Source organism: Calypte anna, chromosome 5A (genome assembly GCF_003957555.1).
Source record: "Calypte anna isolate BGI_N300 chromosome 5A, bCalAnn1_v1.p, whole genome shotgun sequence".
In the NCBI taxonomy this organism is placed as follows: Eukaryota; Metazoa; Chordata; class Aves; order Apodiformes; family Trochilidae; genus Calypte; species Calypte anna.
Window position 1 is genome coordinate 8,997,496 of NC_044251.1, and position 20,889 is coordinate 9,018,384.

At 38.2% G+C, this 20,889-nt stretch overlaps 1 protein-coding gene across 3 annotated transcripts in view; it reads right to left on the reverse strand.

Annotated features, from left to right (window-relative positions):
* CD44 (CD44 molecule (Indian blood group)) overlaps positions 1 to 20,889 on the reverse strand; it is a 32,779-nt gene continuing 11,890 nt past the window's right edge. The window contains exons 2-12 of one of the 3 annotated variants that reach the window (XM_030452056.1): positions 14,131 to 14,296; positions 12,543 to 12,679; positions 12,024 to 12,095; positions 11,099 to 11,338; positions 9,523 to 9,618; positions 7,037 to 7,219; positions 6,428 to 6,541; positions 5,726 to 5,908; positions 3,027 to 3,149; positions 1,366 to 1,444; positions 1 to 701 (exon numbers count right to left, since the gene is read on the reverse strand). In XM_030452056.1, the coding sequence (XP_030307916.1) occupies positions 485 to 701; positions 1,366 to 1,444; positions 3,027 to 3,149; positions 5,726 to 5,908; positions 6,428 to 6,541; positions 7,037 to 7,219; positions 9,523 to 9,618; positions 11,099 to 11,338; positions 12,024 to 12,095; positions 12,543 to 12,679; positions 14,131 to 14,296 (1,610 nt within the window). In that variant the 3' untranslated portion in view covers positions 1 to 484. The remainder of the gene's footprint in view (positions 702 to 1,365; positions 1,445 to 3,026; positions 3,150 to 5,725; positions 5,909 to 6,427; positions 6,542 to 7,036; positions 7,220 to 9,522; positions 9,619 to 11,098; positions 11,339 to 12,023; positions 12,096 to 12,542; positions 12,680 to 14,130; positions 14,297 to 20,889) is intronic. The other 2 variants (XM_030452057.1, XM_008498651.2) reach the window with 2 other exon arrangements.

Consider the following 20,889-nt stretch of genomic DNA (forward strand, 5'->3'; position numbering starts at 1 on the left):
CTGCTTTTCCCATGTAGAAGACATTTCTGAAGGATTCTGATGGCTTAGGTATTGCATAGGATTTTTGATTTAAACTTTGTTTTTGCCCTTGACACTTGTTACTTATTTAGTCTTGTGCCATAACAAGTTTAGTCCCTTATGTGCCTGTAAGAGGGGGTGACTGGTTACTTCTGCAGTTCTGCACAGGGAAGTCCCTTTATCTGGAGAATGAAGTAAACTTGTGTCCCCCCTAACAGTCTGGACACAGCAAGTGTCCTCTGTGTAGGCAGTGGGAAATGAAAAAGATCTGCAGCTCTTGGAGGCTTACTGCAGAAAGCCAATGTCCATTTTGTAACTCAGACATAATTTTAAACTGAAAAGGAATAAAACTTACTTTTAATTATGTTCAAGAGACATCAGTTGCACAGTGCACCTGAGAATTCCTGACCAAGTTTCATGTGATTTTTATTTCTCCAGCTCTGATCTGTTTGGCAACTTGGTACCATTACACTCCACTCTTCATGTCAAGATCCTGGTGATTTTGTGTTTCATTAATGGTCAGGAATTCATCACATGCTCCTGTTTGGTCATTTGACTGCTCTTTGTAAACCAAGTGCACCATTTCTTGTGATTTACTGGCATCTCCATTTAATCCACTTGTCTTCCTGTCTTCCACTGCCCCTTTGCCATTGTTAATCACTAGCTTTTTCTTCTGTCCACATCTAGTAGTAAATAAAAAGAAAACAAGTACTATTAACAGAAGTTAACAGAAATAAGAAAAAAATTTAAAATCAGTATTTGGGGAAAGGTGCTGGAAAATGGAACTTGTCTCCATCAGTGCAGACTTTTACAATGAAAAGCATAAAGTTTCTCCATACTTCCAAATCACTATTTTTCATGCTTACTGACAGATTAATGAGTGTATTTTTACATGAAGTGGTTCAGTTCCCTGTGCTAGTGTTACCCACATGTGTGGGAATGATTCCTGCTCTGCATCCACAAAATGCTGAAAGAGGCCATCAAGCAGCTACGAAGCTTCTGCTGGGCTTGCTACGGTCTATATCCATCTATAGTTTTCACTCTGAGTGGACAGGATATCCCTAATAATATGTAATAGCTAGAGAATAATTAATTCTCTGTGACCTATATACTGTTATTTTCCACCTGTGTAAAGACCAAATGGTTTATACAGCTATGGACACCCCATGGTTCTTCGTGGGTATGAAGGCTGATGTGTGACCTCTGCAGGACAGGGTGACTTTGGCCCAAGTCAAAGAGCTTCACAGAGCTCTTTCCTCTTATGCTTCTCTGTTCTTTCACAAAGCTTTGAAGTTCATTGAGGAAGAAAATTGCAAGGCCTTGTGTTTTGAAAAGGTGCAACCTTACCTCCTCCGGCTGTTAACAGCAACACAGACTGCAAGGATCAGTGCAAGGGCCACCAGAGCAGCAACTACTATCAGCCATTCTGTGGGAGAAGTTGAGGGAGGTTGTGGTAAGTATCTGATGTAATCCTGCTGTTTTGCAGAACAGCAAGAACACAAACTCTTCTACATTCTTAACCTGTCAGTCTTTTTTCCTGAGCTTGCATGAACGTTTGTTTGTTTCACAAAGTGCTTCAGTGCTAATCAAACACATCTCCAAAATTCAGCTGCACACAGGGCACCTCAGGGTCACCTCACCACTCCTAGTACCTGCTAGCACTATACTCAGATGGACACAGGTGAACAGGAGTTGTACCACTGACTTGCTCCAAGAGTAAAAGAAAAGGCTTAACACCTATGATCCCAGGCACAAAGCAGAATGACTTTCGAGTAGAATTAAATGCTATTTTTTTCACTTAAAATCCAATTTTAAAGGGTATTTTGCAGGCAAACTCTTAACAAAAAAAGGAATTACAAAACTGTAAGGGACCCCAAGAGGCCATATCAGTTACATTTCACTCCAGTGAAACAGGGTCATTAAGAAGATGTATGGGGAATATTCAATTGGCTCTCAATATTTTTATTAAAGGTGATTTCATGACCTTCCCATTAGCCTATTCTTTATGCTGTACATAAACATTATGGACAGAGATCCTCTCTTAAGAACTAACTCCTTTATTTTGTTTGTTTGAAATAATCTTGCATTGTTTAACAAGCCTCCTATGTTTCTTTAAAAAAAATAATTCTTCTAATTAGTTAATTATTATTACTTCATGGTGAAAAACAGATAAGCATCCTTTTTGTAGCATACTCTTATCTCCCTTCAATTTTCTTTGAAAACAATGGGTTCTTCAAAACGTGCTTCAGAGGTTACCTGTCCAAAATTGTTTTTGTGCTCTTTTCCATTTTTTTTTTCTACATGATTAATGCAATGCCTTGAAATGAAGACAGAGCTTCTGCTCTGGATTTGCTAGAGCCAAGTAGAGTGGGATAATCCCTTTCTCTGGTTTAAAAATTACCTTACTGTTGGTATGTCCCAGAGTATTTCTGCATTCATTTGAAATTGTCTTCTTCTATTCCATTGTAATCTGTAAACCCTATTCTGCAACACTCTGTTATTATTTTTGCCAGACGTTCTTATGGACATGATACTTCACATACATTTTTACTGAATTTTGTCTCATCCCATATCAATTTATAAAGGTTATTTTGATATTAATCTCATGATCCCAATGTATAATTTCTCTCATTTTGATATATCTGGAAAACTACACCTGATACAATATGTTCCATTTTTCAGACTACTGGCAAAAATGCTGAATACTGTCTGATTCAACACAAAGCCTGAAGAACTGCAACTGATCTACATTTTAACCAAAGAATCACAGAATTGCCACAGTTGGAAAAGACCCCTAAGATCATAGTGACCATCTGCCAACACCCCCTTCAAATGAAAAATATATATCAGTATCTGTATCACCTACTGGAGCAAGTCCCCAAGTGCCAACCACACAGCTCTGAAATACCTCCAAGGGATGGAGGCTCCACTACACCATCCCTCACTTCAGTTCATAGCCATACAATTCTGTGATTAAATTGTTAAAACACATGACTTCAGAAACTCACCTGGTACTTGAGCTGACCTTGTCTGTGAAACCACCTTTGTTGTTGTGGTCTCTCCAGGGAAAGTAGTGGTTTCATAATCTCCCTTGTGTGGTATTTGGTTGCCATATATACTGGAGGTAGATACTAAAGAACAAAACTATCCATTAGGTCAGTGAATATTTAACAGTGAGATTCAGAGTCATACAAGTCAAATATCTTGTCTGTTCCATGGGGAAAAAGAGTGAGAAAAGAAGAGGGGAAAAAAAAATAAATTTTAAATTGAACCCTAAAATGACCAATATAGAGAATTTTTGAAACTTCTAATTGTATTCCTACACAGGATAAAACAAAATTTCTAAAAACCTAATGCTTTCATAAGAGAAGAGCTGTCTGAATGGTTTTAAATTTGATAGCTATGTATCTGTTTTCCCAATAGGAAAAATGCTCTATGAAAAAAGGGGTGGATCCCCTTTTTCTTTTTGGTGTCACGGTTTAACACTGGCCCGGCAATTAAACCGAGTAACAGACACTCTCTATTAAGACAGAAAATCATCTTTATCCTGGCCCAAACCAGGACAGTAAGCTGTATAATTTTGTTCTAAAATGGCATAAGAGTTTAAATCAAAATGCATACTTCAAATCTGAAGTATTTTTTATGCCAAGCATACTGCTTAAACTTTCACACAATGATATTTCTGGCCTATGCTGCAGCCATTGGGGCATCCAATGTCTAAAATTACCAGCAAATTATAGATATGGTGATTTCATTTAGGACTAGTGCTTCATTATCACTTAAAAAAAGTACATTAGAGACTTCCACCTCTCTGAATTTTTCCATACTCTGAGGCACTTACTCCAACCAGTTGTAAAGTTCCTTTTCTGTAACAAACATTGCAACTCCTTTCTAGCCAGCATTTCTGATCTCATTTCCCAATAGCAGCCAGTAAATACAGTACAGACAACTGTTAAGCTTTGCCAACAAGTAGTTCATGAATCTTCCAGATGTTTTTGTTATTTTTATTAACAAGAAAATATTTACCAGCGAGTTGTTTTGTGCTATCTCACCACAAAGGACAGAGTATTAATTCAGCAACCAAAACTCTGATCTGGCTTCCAAGAAGGCTCATCAAGAGAAACCTACTCCCTTGTCTACCCTGTGTCTCAGCAGATTTTTTTTTTTTTTTTTTGGTACTACATATCATGCTTAAGAAAAGCCAGAGCTTTTCCACCTCAAAGCCCTTAAAAAGGCACAAAGACATTTACCAAAATTTGTGCACTTAGAGAAGAGATACATTTGCCCTTTCCCTCCCTAGAGGACTGAGAAGATGAGGCAGGATTCAGTCATCTGCCCTGCTGTTCTGGCTCTGCAGAGGTGCTGGCAAGTGGAAGGAAGAACTCAAAAGCTCTCTACATTTAATTTGATGACATACCATTATTTTCTATTTGACAGTTATTTTTTTAGTTCCTTCACTGGCCTGGTTTGTTATACAAATACAAATATGCCTGGGTCAGCACTAGTGTGATGTCAGAACACAACTTAAACTTTGCTCTAGAGAAAAAGCAAGTGAAAAAAGAAGTATGGACTTGAGAATTATAGCATAGTTTGGGTTGGAAGGGACCTTAAAGGTCACCCAGGTCCAACACCTCTGCATGGGCAGGGACACCACCTACTAGAACAGGTTGTTCAGAGCCCAATCCATCCTGTCCTTCAACACATTTCCAGGGAAGGGCACCCACAGCCTCCCTGGACAACGTGTTCCATTGTCTCACCACCCTCACTGTAAAGAAGTTCTTCCTAATATTTGATGTAAATCTTCCCTCTTCCAGTTTAAATCCATTGTCCTGTCACTACATGCAGAAATGGACACAGAGGTCTCATGAGAGCAGAGAAGAGGGGGAGAATCACCTTGCTTGACAAAAACCTACCATGGATGGTTTTACTAACTTCTAAGAAAGTGCATGAAAATAGTACTTTGGTTTGTGTACATGAAAAGTAGTATTTGGAACAAACCTTGCTGTTAAACTTATTATCTGTATGGAAACTGCATTTGGGAATAAGGAAAATTCCCTTAGCATGCAAAACACATGCAAAGGAAAGAAAGGCTATAGGTAGGGCATCGAGTAAAAACTGTTACTGTTAACAGCACTAACTGTACAAAAAAATAACTCTTTAAAAAAAGTGCTTTTATGCAAATAAATGCTAGTAACAGCCCGATAATGTACCTATATTTAACCACTGACAAGATTTATAAAAGCAAATATACCTAGAAAAAAAGATTTCAGACTATTGTCTTTCTTTTGATGCATAATAAATTAATGTAGAGGAACAATGTATGGGGGGAAAAGTAACAGTTAATTGTTAGAAAGCTCTCATTTGTGCCCAGAAAAAAAAGAATGACAAAGTGCTATCACATATTTTTGGGCATGAGGAGAAATTTTACACTTGTTTACTTTAACAGTTTCGCTCCCACATGAAAATAACAACATAAGGAAAAGGTATTTTTAGCCTTTTAGCACATTTCCTTCTCTTTGCACAGAAAGAGATTCCCTTTAATAAGAGCTTATAAGCAAGTCATAAACACTGATTTACAAAAAAAGGGAAACTGCAATATGACAACAATTTACAGTTCTGGTTAGTACATGTGATTACAGGTAATTGTCATTGTCCTAAATAACAACTGACCAGATAAATGAAAATTATTATAATTTGTAGTTCTTACTAGTAGGAAGAGTGGTCTGTAATCGGTTAAGATGATCTTCAATGCCTGAAAAACCTCCAGGTATCCAATTGATATGGGACCCATCCGTGGTGCTTGGTTGATCCTTTTCAGATCCAGGTGGAGTGCCAGGTGTAAGAGGCCACACTGCAGCCAGATCTACAGTGGTCTTGCCTGGCAATCCACCTGCCAGAAGGAGTAAGGAATTGAAGGCAGAAGTTATGGGACCCTCACAACCAGAACAGCACTCTCCCTGGTGATGCTGATGCTGCTGTCCCCTCTGCCTAAGCCACCAGAGCACCTCCACCACACCAATCATGGTGCCAAAGCACAGCAAGCCTGACCCCACTGGTGAGCAACCAAGGAAGATGGGGCGAGGGATTCACAATCACCAAACTCCGTGTCTTGCAGAACAGTCCAGAGGACACCCAGAAACATACAACAGCAAAGGATAGAAACCATCAGCTGTACCAGCAAGGAGTCCTTTATGCCCTTGTCCAGATGGTAACTCGATCAACAGCACAGATCACACCACAGATTTTTGCACTGCAAGTTCACAAGAAGAACGGAGATGAGAAAAAAAGGGAAAGAAGACAGTTTCAGATGAAATGATGTCCCATTTTGCACCAGGCAAGAGAAGGAAGTACTACCCATTATTCTTCCAGCCACCCATCAGAGAAGCATTATCACCAGCTTTGGTCATACCAGCTGTGGTCCTCTGGTGGACCTCATTGTCAGGGGTGTCTGTGGTAAGCAAGATGTCCTCAGTGCTCTGGCCTGGTTCATTATCTGAAGGCAGACGTGGCTGAGTTGAGTCTTCTTGGTGGGCACCATCAGAAGAGGCAATAGCTGTTAATTTCCACGTGTTTGTTCTTGTGCCCATCCCATTCCCAACCTTGTCCAAGTCTCCTGTTCGCTTTAAACTACTGCTGCTACCCTTTTCTCAACACAAAAGTATTAAGAGACCTTCTGTACTTGAATATAACATCAGTGTTCTCTTAATATATTGATCAGATATTTTCATATGCTCTTCTCTTTCACTTTTTTCACTTAATCCAAAATATTCCCAAGGACAGTGAACCCAGGGAAAGGGCACAGAGACAGCAGTCGGGAGAATTCCCTGACCTGCATCCCAGCCTCACCACAGATCCTCAGCTTCAGAGATACTGTCAAGTGTTGCTGCAGTGTGTTTTATGTTACAGGTATCAGTATTGACAATAATGAATCCTTTCTACAGGCACTGATTCTTCTTCCTTGCTCAGCACTCTGTGAGTTATGACAAGTTAAATAAAAAGGTTATAATTTAGTTCTTACTAGTAGGGAGAGGAGTGTGAAATTGGTTCAGATGATCTTCAGTTTCTGGAAAAACTCCAGGTATCCAGTTAACATGAGAACTGTCTGAGGTGTTTGCTTGTTCACTTTCAGCTCCAGGTGAGGTGACAGGTGCCAGAGGCTCCATGGTGGCTTTCCCCGTGGCATTGTCCATGGACTCTGTGACTACCATGATGACAGCACAATCACCTTGAAAAGTCAGCACTCACAAAACCACCACCTACATTATTTACTTCTCCCCTGTACTACAACAAACCAGAAAGTATGTCCACCTTCCTTATTAAAATCAGAGGAGAGAAGATATCGAGGTCTCCCCTTTTCCACACCGTCACTGGTTTGGGAGAGACTCTTGAGCACCACACAGACGCATACCACGATGCAAAGAGACATTGGTTATATGTGTACATTTACAGGTGTCAAAAGGATAGGGAAGACCCTAAGGAACAGACCACAGCAGCAACAACATGACCATGGAACTCCAATCTGAGCAGCCACACTGCAGCCAGATCTACAGTGGTCTTGCCTGGCAATCCACCTGCCAGAAGGAGTAAGGAAGTGAAGGCAGAAGTTATGGGACCCTCACAACCAGAACAGCACTCTCCCTGGTGATGCTGATGCTGCTGTCCCATCTGCCTAAGCCACCAGAGCACCTCCACCACACCCATCATGGTGCCAAAGCACAGCAAGCCTGACCCCACTGGTGAGCAACAAAGGAAGATGGGGCGAGGGATTCACAATCACCAAACTCCGTGTCTTGCAGAACAGTCCAGAGGACACCCAGAAACATACAACAGCAAAGGATAGAAATCACCAGCTGTACCAGCAAGGAGTCCTTTATGCCCTTGTCCAGATGGTAACTCGATCAACAGAACAGATCACACCACAGATTTTTGCACAGCAAGTTCACAAGAAGAACGGAGATGAGAAAAAAAGGGAAAGAAGACAGTTTCAGATGAAATGATGTCCCATTTTGCACCAGGCAAGAGAAGGAAGTACTACCCATTATTCTTCCAGCCACCCATCAGAGAAGTGTCTGTGCAAGGAAGCACTAACATGCACATACAAAAGCAAATGAAAAGGAAAGAAAAATCACCCAGAGTCAGAGTCAGTAAAATTTCCCATTGTTACCAGATGAGCTCCCTCTGACTTGCCCCTTCTCCTACCCTCTCCCATCAGTCCCCTCCTCTCTGCCCCTTGCATGAAATACTTCATACTAAAATCTTTCACTCAAAACAAGCACCAGAAAATTCTCTAGTTTTTTTCAAGGTTTCAAGTAATAACCTGTTGTGGGGTGCTTTGTGGTTTTGTTTTGGTTTGGTTTGGTTTTTTTTTTTTGCTTTTGATTTACACATTAATAAGGTGTTACTAACCTTCCAGTTCTCCAGGACAAGATGGTTGGTTGAACAATTTGCCTTTTAGAAAGGTTTTTGCTAACTTTGAAAGACACACAATCATCATTCTATCCTGTGATTTATAAACACAGCAACAAGGGCATTGGCCCTCCAAGTCACATTGGCCATTTTAACATTTATCAGCAACCAACAAACAAGCAGAATCCTCACTATCATAGGTTCCATGGTGGGAAAAAAGAGTTCAAAGGAATAAACTTTCATTTTATCAGTTCAATGTTAATCCAACACACCTAGATAGATCCCCTCTGTATAATTAAAATGTTCTCCCTTTAGGCTTGCTTTATGTTCCATGGCAGAGATCTTTATTAATCTAAACCTAAGAACTAGAGTGAATATATGTACAATTCCACTTTAAAATTTGTAAGATGCATTTAACATTTATTTGCTCTCCCAGCTGTACACTGCATATCTGATAAAAAATACCACACACAGTTTTTTCCCCACTCAGTACAGATATTTACAGACAAAGCAGAGAAAATGGCTGCTGTTTTTCTGAGCCTGCAGAGCCTGTGAAGCCACCATAGACACCAATTTTTTCTCAAGCATATTGCCAACAAGGATGAAATTAGCTTTTGCAGTTTTGGCAGCTGGAACTGCCACTTAAAGCACTGCTTTGGTGAACCAGATCGTGGTTTTGATGTGGATTATAACACTCACACTAATAGACACGTGAGAATCACAGATACTTTCACCACAAATTGACAGAAATGTTTTTTCTACCTCAGAAATTAATTTACTTCAACTAATAATTGGTCGCACTAATTTGTGGTGCCTCATAAAGCAAAAGGGTGTGATGAAAAAAGCAGTGGAAAATAAAAAGTAACAATCTTTCTGAACTTATGAAAGGCACTTAAGTAAACATACTGTAAGTGGTTTTGCTCCCCTTGCCCCGGAGACTGAAGTTTATTTCTGACTTAACCAGTCTGGAAAGTCTTTCAGTGCTTTCTAAAACTGGAAATAAGGTACACTTCACCACTTACCAGAATGCCCTACTGGAAGAAAACAGTTTTACTGCAAGCTATATTTTATGGATTTATTATCATACATAAATCTTACTTGTACTTGCAGGATACTGTCCAACATCCCTCTCAGGGGAACCATCAGCTGCTGTCACCAAAGAGCTGTCAGTGGTTACAGGAGAAATTTCATCATCTGTAGAGTAATGGATAGATCATTACTTTTTTTTACTATTACTTCTATACTGCAAGCTTCATTCCTTCATTTATTTGTCCAAGAGACAAGAAAGACACAAACTAGGTTCTTCATATTCCAAAAAGCCTTTCTTTAGTAAGAATGTAAGGATATAAGCAAAACATTATTTCAAGAGGAGCATGTAGTACAGTGATAATGAACATTCTGGCAATGATATGTTCATGTGATTCAAGCTCTAATTGTACCTGTATACCATCTGGACAGGGATTCCAGAGCAATTAGTGAAGTGATTATTCCTCTCTTTACTCGGACACATTCTGAGTCTTAATCCAAAAACAAAGTCTGCCTATAAGCAGAGTTGGTAAGAGTTGTCATGGCAAGCAACTGAAATATGTCATACACTTTGGGGACCAGCTCTGATCATAGCTTTTAGGCTGAGAATGTTATTATTTAGCTTTTATCATGGTAACTACATGGAAAAATAAATCTAACATATTGTGAGTATACCATCAGTGAAAAGGTATTTCAAAATTCTAATGCTTCTGCTTAATTTTTCTTTTTTTTTTTCAGTATTTACTGAGGATAATGATGCAAGCTACTGGAATCCTTCACTGGTAAGTTACTGATGATTTGATTAAAAAAATGTAGCCAGAAATCACACAATAAATTTTACTGTATTTGGAATGTGAATTATATTTGTATGCCTTAGGTTCAATGGGAACTACCCTTTTAGGCCTCTGATAATTTCAGCCACACAGTCAACATAAAAGATGAAATAAAATACATGTCCTTTTCACAACAAAGCAAGATACAAGCAAATCATTCTAAGTCACTTATTTATCACCCTGCAGAAGGCCCTAGAAAAAGGCATAGCATTTCTGTTTGAGGGTTTAAATAGAATTTGGCTTTACCACCTAAAGAAAGAAGATATTAAAAACATTGTAAGTTGACACTGTTATGCCTCTGTGCATTCTGTAATATGATGTATTAAGATGTCCTAAACCCCCTCTATCCTCCTACAAAGAGGAACCACTTGCAATGTAAACTCCCCCTTTTTCTTATTACTTAATGTCTATTCATCCTTTTAGAGAACAGATAACAATATGTTCTCCTTATCTCTATATAACCGTATCCTCAGCCTCACTAAGCTCTAGATATGTTTCTATCACTGCAAGATATGCTTTTGAGCTTTTAATGAAAAAAAGATTTCAATAAGAACAAGCACATCTATTCTCCACCTCCTGGGAATGTTTATGTGGGAAACTGCTGACGTGTGGCTGCTTTATATTCCTATGCAATCAAAAATCCTCAGAAATTCAGAATGCTTCTGTTTTGTTTCAGAGATACACACTCTTCTTTTACTTCTCCAGGATACAAATTAGACACAGAGGTTCTCATTCCCTTATGACATCCTGTAACTAGCAATGCAACCCTTCACTCAGTTACTGAAAGGGATATAGTGGCAAACAACTGTCCTTACCAGAATCTTTTATAGGGATTTCTTTTTCACCCGCTCCAGACGAATGCTCTGGCAGCTGTGAGACTGGAGTTGGACTTCCATAGTATGAGGGGCTGGATCTCCTGATGGAGGTATCCACGGGAGTTGGGTCATGTGTTGATCCACTGCCCACATTTTCATCGTCTGCACTTGAGGTTGGGGACTCTCCACTATGATGTGTGCCATCTGCATTGAAACGTGAGCCATCTGCATTGTCAATGACTGTTGGAAAGCAGAAATTAAGCAGCTGAGAAAATCAAGTGAGCCACATCCCTGACTATCAGTAATGCTAAACAGATTAAATCCTATAATGAAAAAACAAGCAGTTCTGGTTTAATATCAGTTCATTCATTTTTTTGCCATCCTATCTAATGTGTCTAGATCATATATCATTAGACTGTTTCTGATGCATAATGTATTCTGATAATGTATATACTTGTCAAACATATACGACCTACTCTGAATCCAACTTTGATATTTTGGATCAGATGGTTTTATTTTGAACATAAAATCTTGGCATTTGTAAAGTCAACCAAACTATTACAACTGGGAAAAAAAAATTATTAGAGCTTTCTTCCACTCCCAGCTGCTTTTCTAATCAGAAGCTTAAATGAGATGTAGAAAAGATACTATCTTAAGCAAAGCCCTATATATCAAAGAAAGATCAGAAGATCTTTCTTAGAAGTGATAAAAAATGTCAAATACCTATACAAATAAAGTTTGGTTGCTCCTTCTGACAATAGAATAGAATTAGGGGAAGGCAAGTCATTAATTGCTGCAAAACACCTCTTGGCTTCTTTTTCATATGTCTTGATTTTTTAAATTTAGCAATAGTTTAGTTAAAAAAAAGGATAACCAGATCCTAGAAATGAATAAAAATGGCAGATCTTTTTAATTAATACAGTACCTATGTCATCCTGATTACCGAGGAAAGAAGTATCCAGTCTTTGAATTTCCTCACATGATTTATCCCTTGTTTCTGCAAAAGAAGGAAAATAGAAAATATTAACTTGAGAAAATTAAGAAAAATTTCAAATGTATACCCATATTATTTGTACATAATCACAATATGTAAGCTTGTGGACAAAAGAAAACAGATTTCCAAATTAAACAATACCCACTAAACTAAAATTAACTGTTTTAAAGGTACTAAATTAGTCCCAAGGCTAGAAAATGGTTAAGTTTGAAACATACTAATGACAAAACACATCAAACCAATTGCTGGTATTGCAGATACATTTCTATGAGCTGACCAAATGTATTTCTCAGCTCAAAAAAGCCATTATATTTCATATAGAAGCCCTCTTTCCAGTGCCATATATATATATATATGTTATATGTATATATATATATATGTACATATATAGGTTATATGTAGTTGTCACTTAATCTGTATCTAAAATACACCATAAAAGCATATACACACCTGTCACATTGTAACAGTAAGCATCATACCGACCAGTTGTGTTTGCTGAAAGTCTGTAGATGCCAGTGTGATTTGCTGCACAAAGATGGTAGGGATTGATCCGTGGGATAACAATATACCCCACTACAAAACCATACCTGTGAAGAACAGAGGAAAATGCACCTTATTACTTGTTGTAGCATAAATGCTTTGGATATCTGAATATCTCAAACATTAAGAAGTTACAACAGAGCCATTATTTTCATCTTACAATATTTTTAAAAAGTGCTTATGTGCTTTTTTGTATATGAAGAGTGTTCCTTTCTCACATGTAGCTACATCAGTCTCCAGCCACTCAGCACCATTGTGCATGTAGTTTCTGGAACCAAATCCATTTTAATTAAGTGAGCATCTTACTAGCTATGACAATCATTTCCAGAGGAGGGGCAATGAAAGGAAGACTGCCCTCTTTTTCCTTCAGGGGGTCATGTTTCCATTGCTTCAGGCAGAACACACTGCTCAGATATGTTTCAGCCAGAAATGTTGGGGGCTCAATTTATGGTGTCAGATAAAGCAAATTTAGAGAAGGATTGTAAGACACATCACTTTCTGCAAAAGCTGACAGCTTAGTAAATATTCAGATACAACACTCATTTATTCAGAAATTCTTACTGTATCTGTCAGTCAGACAACGTGGCTGTTGTGCACAGGGCTCATACAGTCAGTGAAGGCTGTGGTTAACACACCTCTATGATGTACAGTGCATTACTGCTATTTTGCAATTCTGGAACACCTGGTTAATTCCAATGTATTTAGCTGGGAAGTGTGATGGAATGGTAATGAGAACTGAGGCTTAGGATTTGTTTTACCCCTTGAGAGGTACAGTTCATGAGAGAGGAGTAAACTTTATAGCTTTGCAACTTTTTCCCTGTGAGCCCCATCCCAGTTACATGTCTAATGTGCAGATACTTTGATGTGCAATTCTGAAATTCTTGTAGGTGGAATTATGATAGTAATTCCACCTCATACTTCCAACAGAGACTATAATGCTGACACTGTATGATCTATAAACTATCTACTTGTGCTATGGTCTGCTGATTCATCACATTCACTCACATTACACATGAATTTTGATGATTATATGCAGTATAATTTTTTCTCTCCTATTTAAGCTTGGTAAGAGTCTATCCTTAGACTTTGAACCTACTTTAGGTCATTAAAAATCATACACTTCTTTACCAATTAGTCAGTGATACAGTATGATCTTAAGTAGTAAACTTATTTACTGTTAAAATTTTGTTTGCTTTAGATTTTATTTCTAAGATACTGTGCTTTTAAAAAGGTAATTGATAAAACTTACATGCATTCAGGGACTTATTTATTACTGGACTCAGAGCAAATACCCAAATGCACACAGATGTATTGTTCATCTCAGAATATAATGTAATTGATGACTGATATGACCATTTTAACAACTGTAATTATTACACTATAGCATAGATGGGCGGACTTGTAATGATATCTTATAATGATATCTTATAATGACATAATTATTGTTATATGATTATGTAACAATTATTATAATAATTACAGTGATATATTTCTTTACCTGCAAGTTTCAAATCCAAGTTCATGAGCTCTCTTCAACTGCTCCAATGTTGCCAGGGTACTATTGAGAGCTCTGCAGAGCTCGACTGCTTCGGATCGCGTGAGGCTGTAGCGACCATTCTTCTCAACATGAAAAACTCCTCCATATCTGCAACTTACATTGAATTCTGTAATCAGAAGAAAAAAAAAAGCAAAAGGAATTACAAATTTTTGGACTTAATGCTATACTGAAGAATGGGGAATGGTTTATTTTCAAGTCTAGCGCTTTCAATGCAAAGCAGGACTGAACAGCAGCTAGCAAATCATCAGAAAGATCTTGAGCACATCCAGCTCTTACACCGGAGCAGAGGAGGCTCAGGGGGGAGCTTCTCACCCTCTACAGCTCCCTGAAGGGAGGTTGGGGTCAGGGGGGGTTTGGGCTCTGCTCCCAGGCAAGGACTGAGAGGAGGAGAGCCTATGGGCTGCAGCTGCCCCAGGGGAGGTTTAGGTTGGACATCAGGAAGCACTTCCTCAGGGAGAGGGGGATCAGGCACTGGGATGGAGTGCCCAGTGGAATCACCATCCCTAGAGGTGTTTAAGGAAAGCCCTCGAGAACGCCACCTTTGAACAATTTTGTTTTAAATTTAGATGACATAGCTATGTTATACAATTTGTTTTCTGGCTGTCAGCCTGGAAACCCCGTACATGCAAAGCCTCCAGGAGTGAAGTGCCCCATGTGATTCACTACAGACACTGAAGGCAAAAGGACCAGAGGCTCTGAGATCATACTCCATTTTTATGTTTGAAAGATATTGCCTATACAATGCAACTGGTACAATAGGAAAGCAACATAATCCAAGGAAAGTGTATGACTGATTAAAATGAGAAGAGAAAGAAATGCCTATCATTGATTTTTTAACAGGAACAACTAAGAGGAATAGGAATAAGAAATAATCATGATCATGGAGAAAACAGGGAAAAATCAGGATGCTACAAAGCAATGTGAATAAACTTTGCTCCTGTCTCACCTTGCCCTCAAAAGGAAAAAGTGTTTGCAGCTCCAGCCTAGAATGACAACTGCAAAGCACAATTAATTGGAACAGCCTATTTTTTCCAGTGAAGAGAGGAGCATTACTCATGTTTATCTTAATTTGAGTGCAGTATGCAAGAAAGGGAAAACTAGACCAATATTTTCCAAATATTAAAAGGGGATGTCTGTACAATGTACTTGAAATGACAGTTGCCATATAATAACTGTTTTTCTAAAAGATCCAAAATGCAATCAATCCACATTTGCATTAACACATTCTGTGACAGAGTTAATCAGTATGGTTATTTGGATTGCCTTTCCAAAAAAGAATGTAAAAAATGCCTCTTCTCCCACCTACCCCCTAATTATTTAGGTTGACAAAAACCCTTAATGAAGACAAAAATTAATAGATGCTGCATAGCTGTTTAACAGTATTAATGATTACAGTTCTAAATATTTTTATCATATGTTATAAAAAAAATAGTGAGAGGACACAATTTTCAGCTTTGTAAAGTTTATGCAAAGCTATCATGTCTACTCAAAATGCCTTCATTTTGATGTAGCTGTTTTCTCCCAGGAAAAAAAAATAGTTGTATTAAAATTTCTCTGATGACAATCATGTCTTAAGCACTTTTGAAGGCAAGAATGAAGGAACCTTGTGGAAGAGAACAGTAATAAACACATTTCTCTTTCTTGGGGGACTTAATGTCTTGCAACATGGCTGAGTTTCACAGTTTGAGGAGAAGCCAGTACATTAATTCAGAATGAGAGTCTCAGCAAGTTCCCACACATGACTCTGAAATAGTCACAGTGCTCCCAGAAGGGCCAGAAGCAGATGTGCCAGAAGCAGAAGCAGTGATCACGGGGATAGTTGGTAGACTGAAGCCATCCTGCAGCCACACCCCTCACTGAACAGCACTGCAGGCTTCAAACCCATTGCTCCAGGTACCTACAAGTTACAAATTGGGTCAACAGACATTCAGGCTGCAGATCTCAGTAGATGGGATTTTTTTTTTATGGCAACACAATGAATTCTGCTCTGCACAGAAGGATGTGACAACTGGTATGAGATGAAGCTGCTCTCACAGCTGCTACATGAGTTCTCTCTGCCTTGGCTCCAAATGTTCAGTACTCAAAGCTTGACATTATTTTGGAAGTTGGCCAGTTAGTAGCTGTGTTAAACATAAAAAAACCTAGACAGGAAAAAGGCTTGTCTTTAGTTTTCCCTTTCTGATTCCTTCTTCCCTGTAGAACAAGGCAGGCCTAAAATTGTTAATAATTAAACACACTTTGTGAAGCCCAACACTTAAATTTGGGTATCATATCACAAAGATCTATTTGATTACTTAAAAGTAACAAGCTCAGTGATTTTGGAGCTAGGTTTATTTGGAACATCAACATTTCTTTCAATAACTTGAGGCTAATTTGTGAGGAACTTTCCCTGTGAAAGCAAGTACTACAATGCTACAATGCTACTACAATGCTTTGCATTGCATCTGAATCTCACAGCTTGTCCCAGATTCACTGAAGTATTAAGTGAAGTTCAGTTTTGCTTGGAGTGAATTTGATTGAGCTGTCATCTCAGCCTATTCATGGTTTTAAGCCACTACAATCTATGCTCCATTACCACCCAGAGACCCATTTGTAGTCAGAATCCAACCTATTAGGCAGCCAGTTCCTTAAACTCCAATTGTTGAAAATAAACACGTTTATGTACACAAGTACACTTAATGGATAGGATTAACGATAGGATTGGATGAGACAGACTAAACAGTATTGTCCTTTCATGAAAGTGTGAGTTACACCCTGATTATTAATACCAGAGGCTTGTCAGAAGCTGTCACAATAAGAAGCCAGGTGCAATTTCCACCCTGGTTCTGCAACCCTTACACACAATGAGTAACACTGATTCATGTAAACCACGTGAACTCTCCCCATTGCATGCCCTGCTTCCTGCTTTTAACTGTTTTCAAGACAATATCTGGAGATATCTGACAATATCTCATTGTCAATGTGGATGCTGTCTTATATTTAAAAAAAAAATGCAGACACATTTTAGCAAATTAAATGGAAGACTTGCCAAGACCCTGCCCCCCTTGAACAGAATCCTATGGAACATTTAAATGGTAGGTTGTTAACAGACTTCTCTGTAAAACCACAGCCTGCATTGCATGTCAACCAGAAAATGATAGCAGGCTGTGGTCATGGGGATTTTCCTTTTCAGTTTGTGGTTCAAGATGATCGATGTCACCAGGATGTGACAAATTGAGGCTAAAAACTGGGACAGAACTGGGGGTTTGATGGTGCAGATAATTCTCCTTCTCTGTTTGCTCTAACAGAACATAGTTCTTACATTCATCATTTAAAAAATTGTCCTAAATGTATTAAACAGATTTCAAAACCTAGGCAGATATACATGGGTAAGCAATTCCTTATATTCACAAATTATTTAACCTTGTACTGACACTTCTGAATAGGAGTAATCATTTGCTTAGCACTGATATCAATATTTTGAATATTAGCACCTGCTTTAATACATGGTAGGAATGAATAGAAGAAAGTGGCATATTTGAAACAGATTAACATCTGTTCTAAAGATACTCCAAGAAACTAGAGTTCCTCTCCAGGAAAATATAGAAATTTGGCCATATGAGTTCTAAGATCTGAGGAGGTCTGGGCAGTTCAGACCTACCTTGGGCTGTTTTTTTAATGTTTCTCAGGAAAACTACTAATTGTAGCTCATCAGAATGCATATTTGACACCTGAATAAAGGAAATGCCCTCTGAACACAAAATTTCATATGAGATGGATTCATGAAACATTTCAGGATCCAAGGTATTTTGTCAACAGATATACTAAGATGGCCCAGTTACCACCATTTGGACACCTGGGAGAATGTGAATACACAAAAGCAACATTCAGTGATTACCTAATACATTACAACACACAGAGGCCTGGGTGGCATTATTATTTCTAGAGTATTCCACCATTTTTTAGATGCTATAAGTAAAAGCATTCACTAAAGCAATTCACTGCCCAGACAACTGTAATAGGATATAGATATAGATATAGGATATCATGTAAGATGATTAATTAACCCCAGCTCCAGTCACTAACAGGCACATGTTGACATCATTAAAAAACACATATACCTGAATCCATCAGGGCTTGATGGGGAAAGGAAAACTGTGCTGGGAAATGTGGACTCTAAACTGGGATGACTACACACTGATCAAAATTTCAAAGTCAAATCCTGCAGGCTCCACAGGAGTTAAGCAAACATGTCCCTGAGGCTGCAGTCCTTCACCATCACAACAAAATAGCACCAAGCATCAAGCAACATTTATAGACACTTAATGTGGCTGGGTGAAGTTTCTCTGTTCTTCCCATTATTATATTCTTTCTCTGTTAGCCATCATTCTCTAAAGAAAGTAGAGAAACAATCCTAGAAATAAGTCACCTACTCCATAGGCAAGGCTTCTCCAGCCTTTACAGATTCCTGGGCATTGTCAGATGAAATAATTTCCTTGGGGTATTGCCAAGCTGTGAAACCTAGTATGTTTTACAGAAACTGCATGTCTAGATTCAGTGGGAATAAAATATATTTTCAGTTTTTGAAGTATCCCTTGTGGATACTTAAATAAAGCAAAACAAGGGGAGAGGCTTCACTTTAAAACTGATTTTCATTCTTAAGATTCATTAATTAGGTTGCACAAAGTAAAGTAAAGCAATTTAGTAAAGTTAGACTTAAATGTTTATCTGATTGCAAGACAAGTAACTGGTTTGAGGAACCTGGTCCAAAATTTCCCTGAAGAAGTTTTAAATATTTTCTATTTTCATTTCAGTTTGGCACAGCAAAATGTTTTAAGTCTTGAAAATTTTCAAGGGAGAGTAGAAAGCCAAAGACATACCCATATGAGAGTGCTGATATTCAAGGGGAAAAACCACCTCTGCACACCTGGCTTTTTAAATATAGTAAGGTCCAAGAGAACTCTTTAAAAAGGAATTTACCTGCATGTTGCAAGGAGTTCCTGTTATAAATAGAGACAACACACTCTTAGTAATTGGGTGTGGTGTCACGAAAGTGAAGATGTCTCTCCATGGAGCCAAAGGTATAAAAAAAGACCCTGTTTTGAAGTTGTGCAAAAGCTGTTCCTACTACCCTGTTATATTTGGGTATGTAGTAGTTTGGGCAGAAAACACAAATAAGATAGTAGCTTCCTCACCATCCTGTAGGCTGATAACTATATAAAATGTTATGACATAGCCATGCTAGCCCTGTGATACAAGTGGGATCAAGTAGATCTCTAAAATGAAAAGGACATATATATATATATATATTTGTATAGATAGATAGATATTACACACACATATATATAAAATGTCTAGGGAGAAATATAGTAGCCAAAGAGGGATACACTGCAGTCAGAAGATCTCCTTTCTCCACCAAATATTAATAGCTATTTATTACAATTTTGTGTTACTGAAGTAAGTGCACACTGTAAATGGGATGTGGAACAAAACTCAAGCTGTTCTTTCTAAATTGTTCTTCTTATTAAATATGTCTGATGGCCAAAGCCATTGCCTCTGTATCTGTTTATCAATCAGCAAAAGTCGTCAGCCTCCTAATCTGAGAGCTTTCCTGGCTACTAATTTTCAAAAGTCTGGGTGGGAGTGGCACTATAAATGAATCGAGCATTCACAGAGTCACTCATAATGCAAGTACAAGAAATATGTATCATTCTTCAGCAGTTGCTGAGGGAAGGAAAAAAGTCTGCTAATGCATCTTCCAAAGATCTGCTTGACAACTGTTGCTCTGGTAAACATCCTGAGTCTATTCAGTGTCATCACTTATGATTAACTTCCTTGCTGCTGACATGAATATTACTCTTTTTCTGATAGTTTCATCCAATTGTGAGCTGCAAGTTTCAGACCCCACTAGAACTTGGCACAGCTGTGCAACACCTCAGTGGAAAAATTGCAGGCAGTGAAATCATAGTCCTGAAATTAGCCAGTTTTCAGATATGCCCCTCACAAGATGATGAAAACATAATCATCACTGTTGATACTTGGAAATCTTAAGGCTGTACAGTAAATAGTCCAGTCCTCTAGGATGAGTGACAGGGACTATGAAGAGAATCAGCTGGGATCAGTTTCATGCAATCCAGGTGAAAGACCACATGTGAAACAAAGCTGGTGAATAACAGTTTGATTCTCATTTTCACTGTTTGAAATAAAATAATTTAGTCACTTGGGACAAAAGCAGGTGAGACACTGTTTCTCAGTAGATAGATTGCCTGTCTGAACCTCATAGGACCTTATACCTATTCCCTTCTCTGTCATTTAACTGCTGATATAATCTGGATAAGGCAATTGATCTCTTTCTTACCTCAGTTTGCAAGAAACCTCCTTGTGAAAGCACTTAGATTTCCTCACAAGGAATGCTGTATGAGCAAAGAAGTGTTATATTGGATTTATTGTATTCTTACAGCTTTCTCATTTAGCATCTATCTAAATGCTGACAAGTCACAGGAAGTCTGATATAAGTTCTGTGGCCATTTAGATAAGAAATTAATACAAAATCAGGCCTATGATTAACAAGTCCAATCAAATTAAAGATTTTTATTTTTACTTATTTGCAGTATGCCACTCAATAATAATCCTGAGTGTCATTTGAAACTACTTGTCACATGGTATTGAATTTTTAAGTATTTTGCTTTGTAAATAATTTCTAAACTAAAAAATACACTT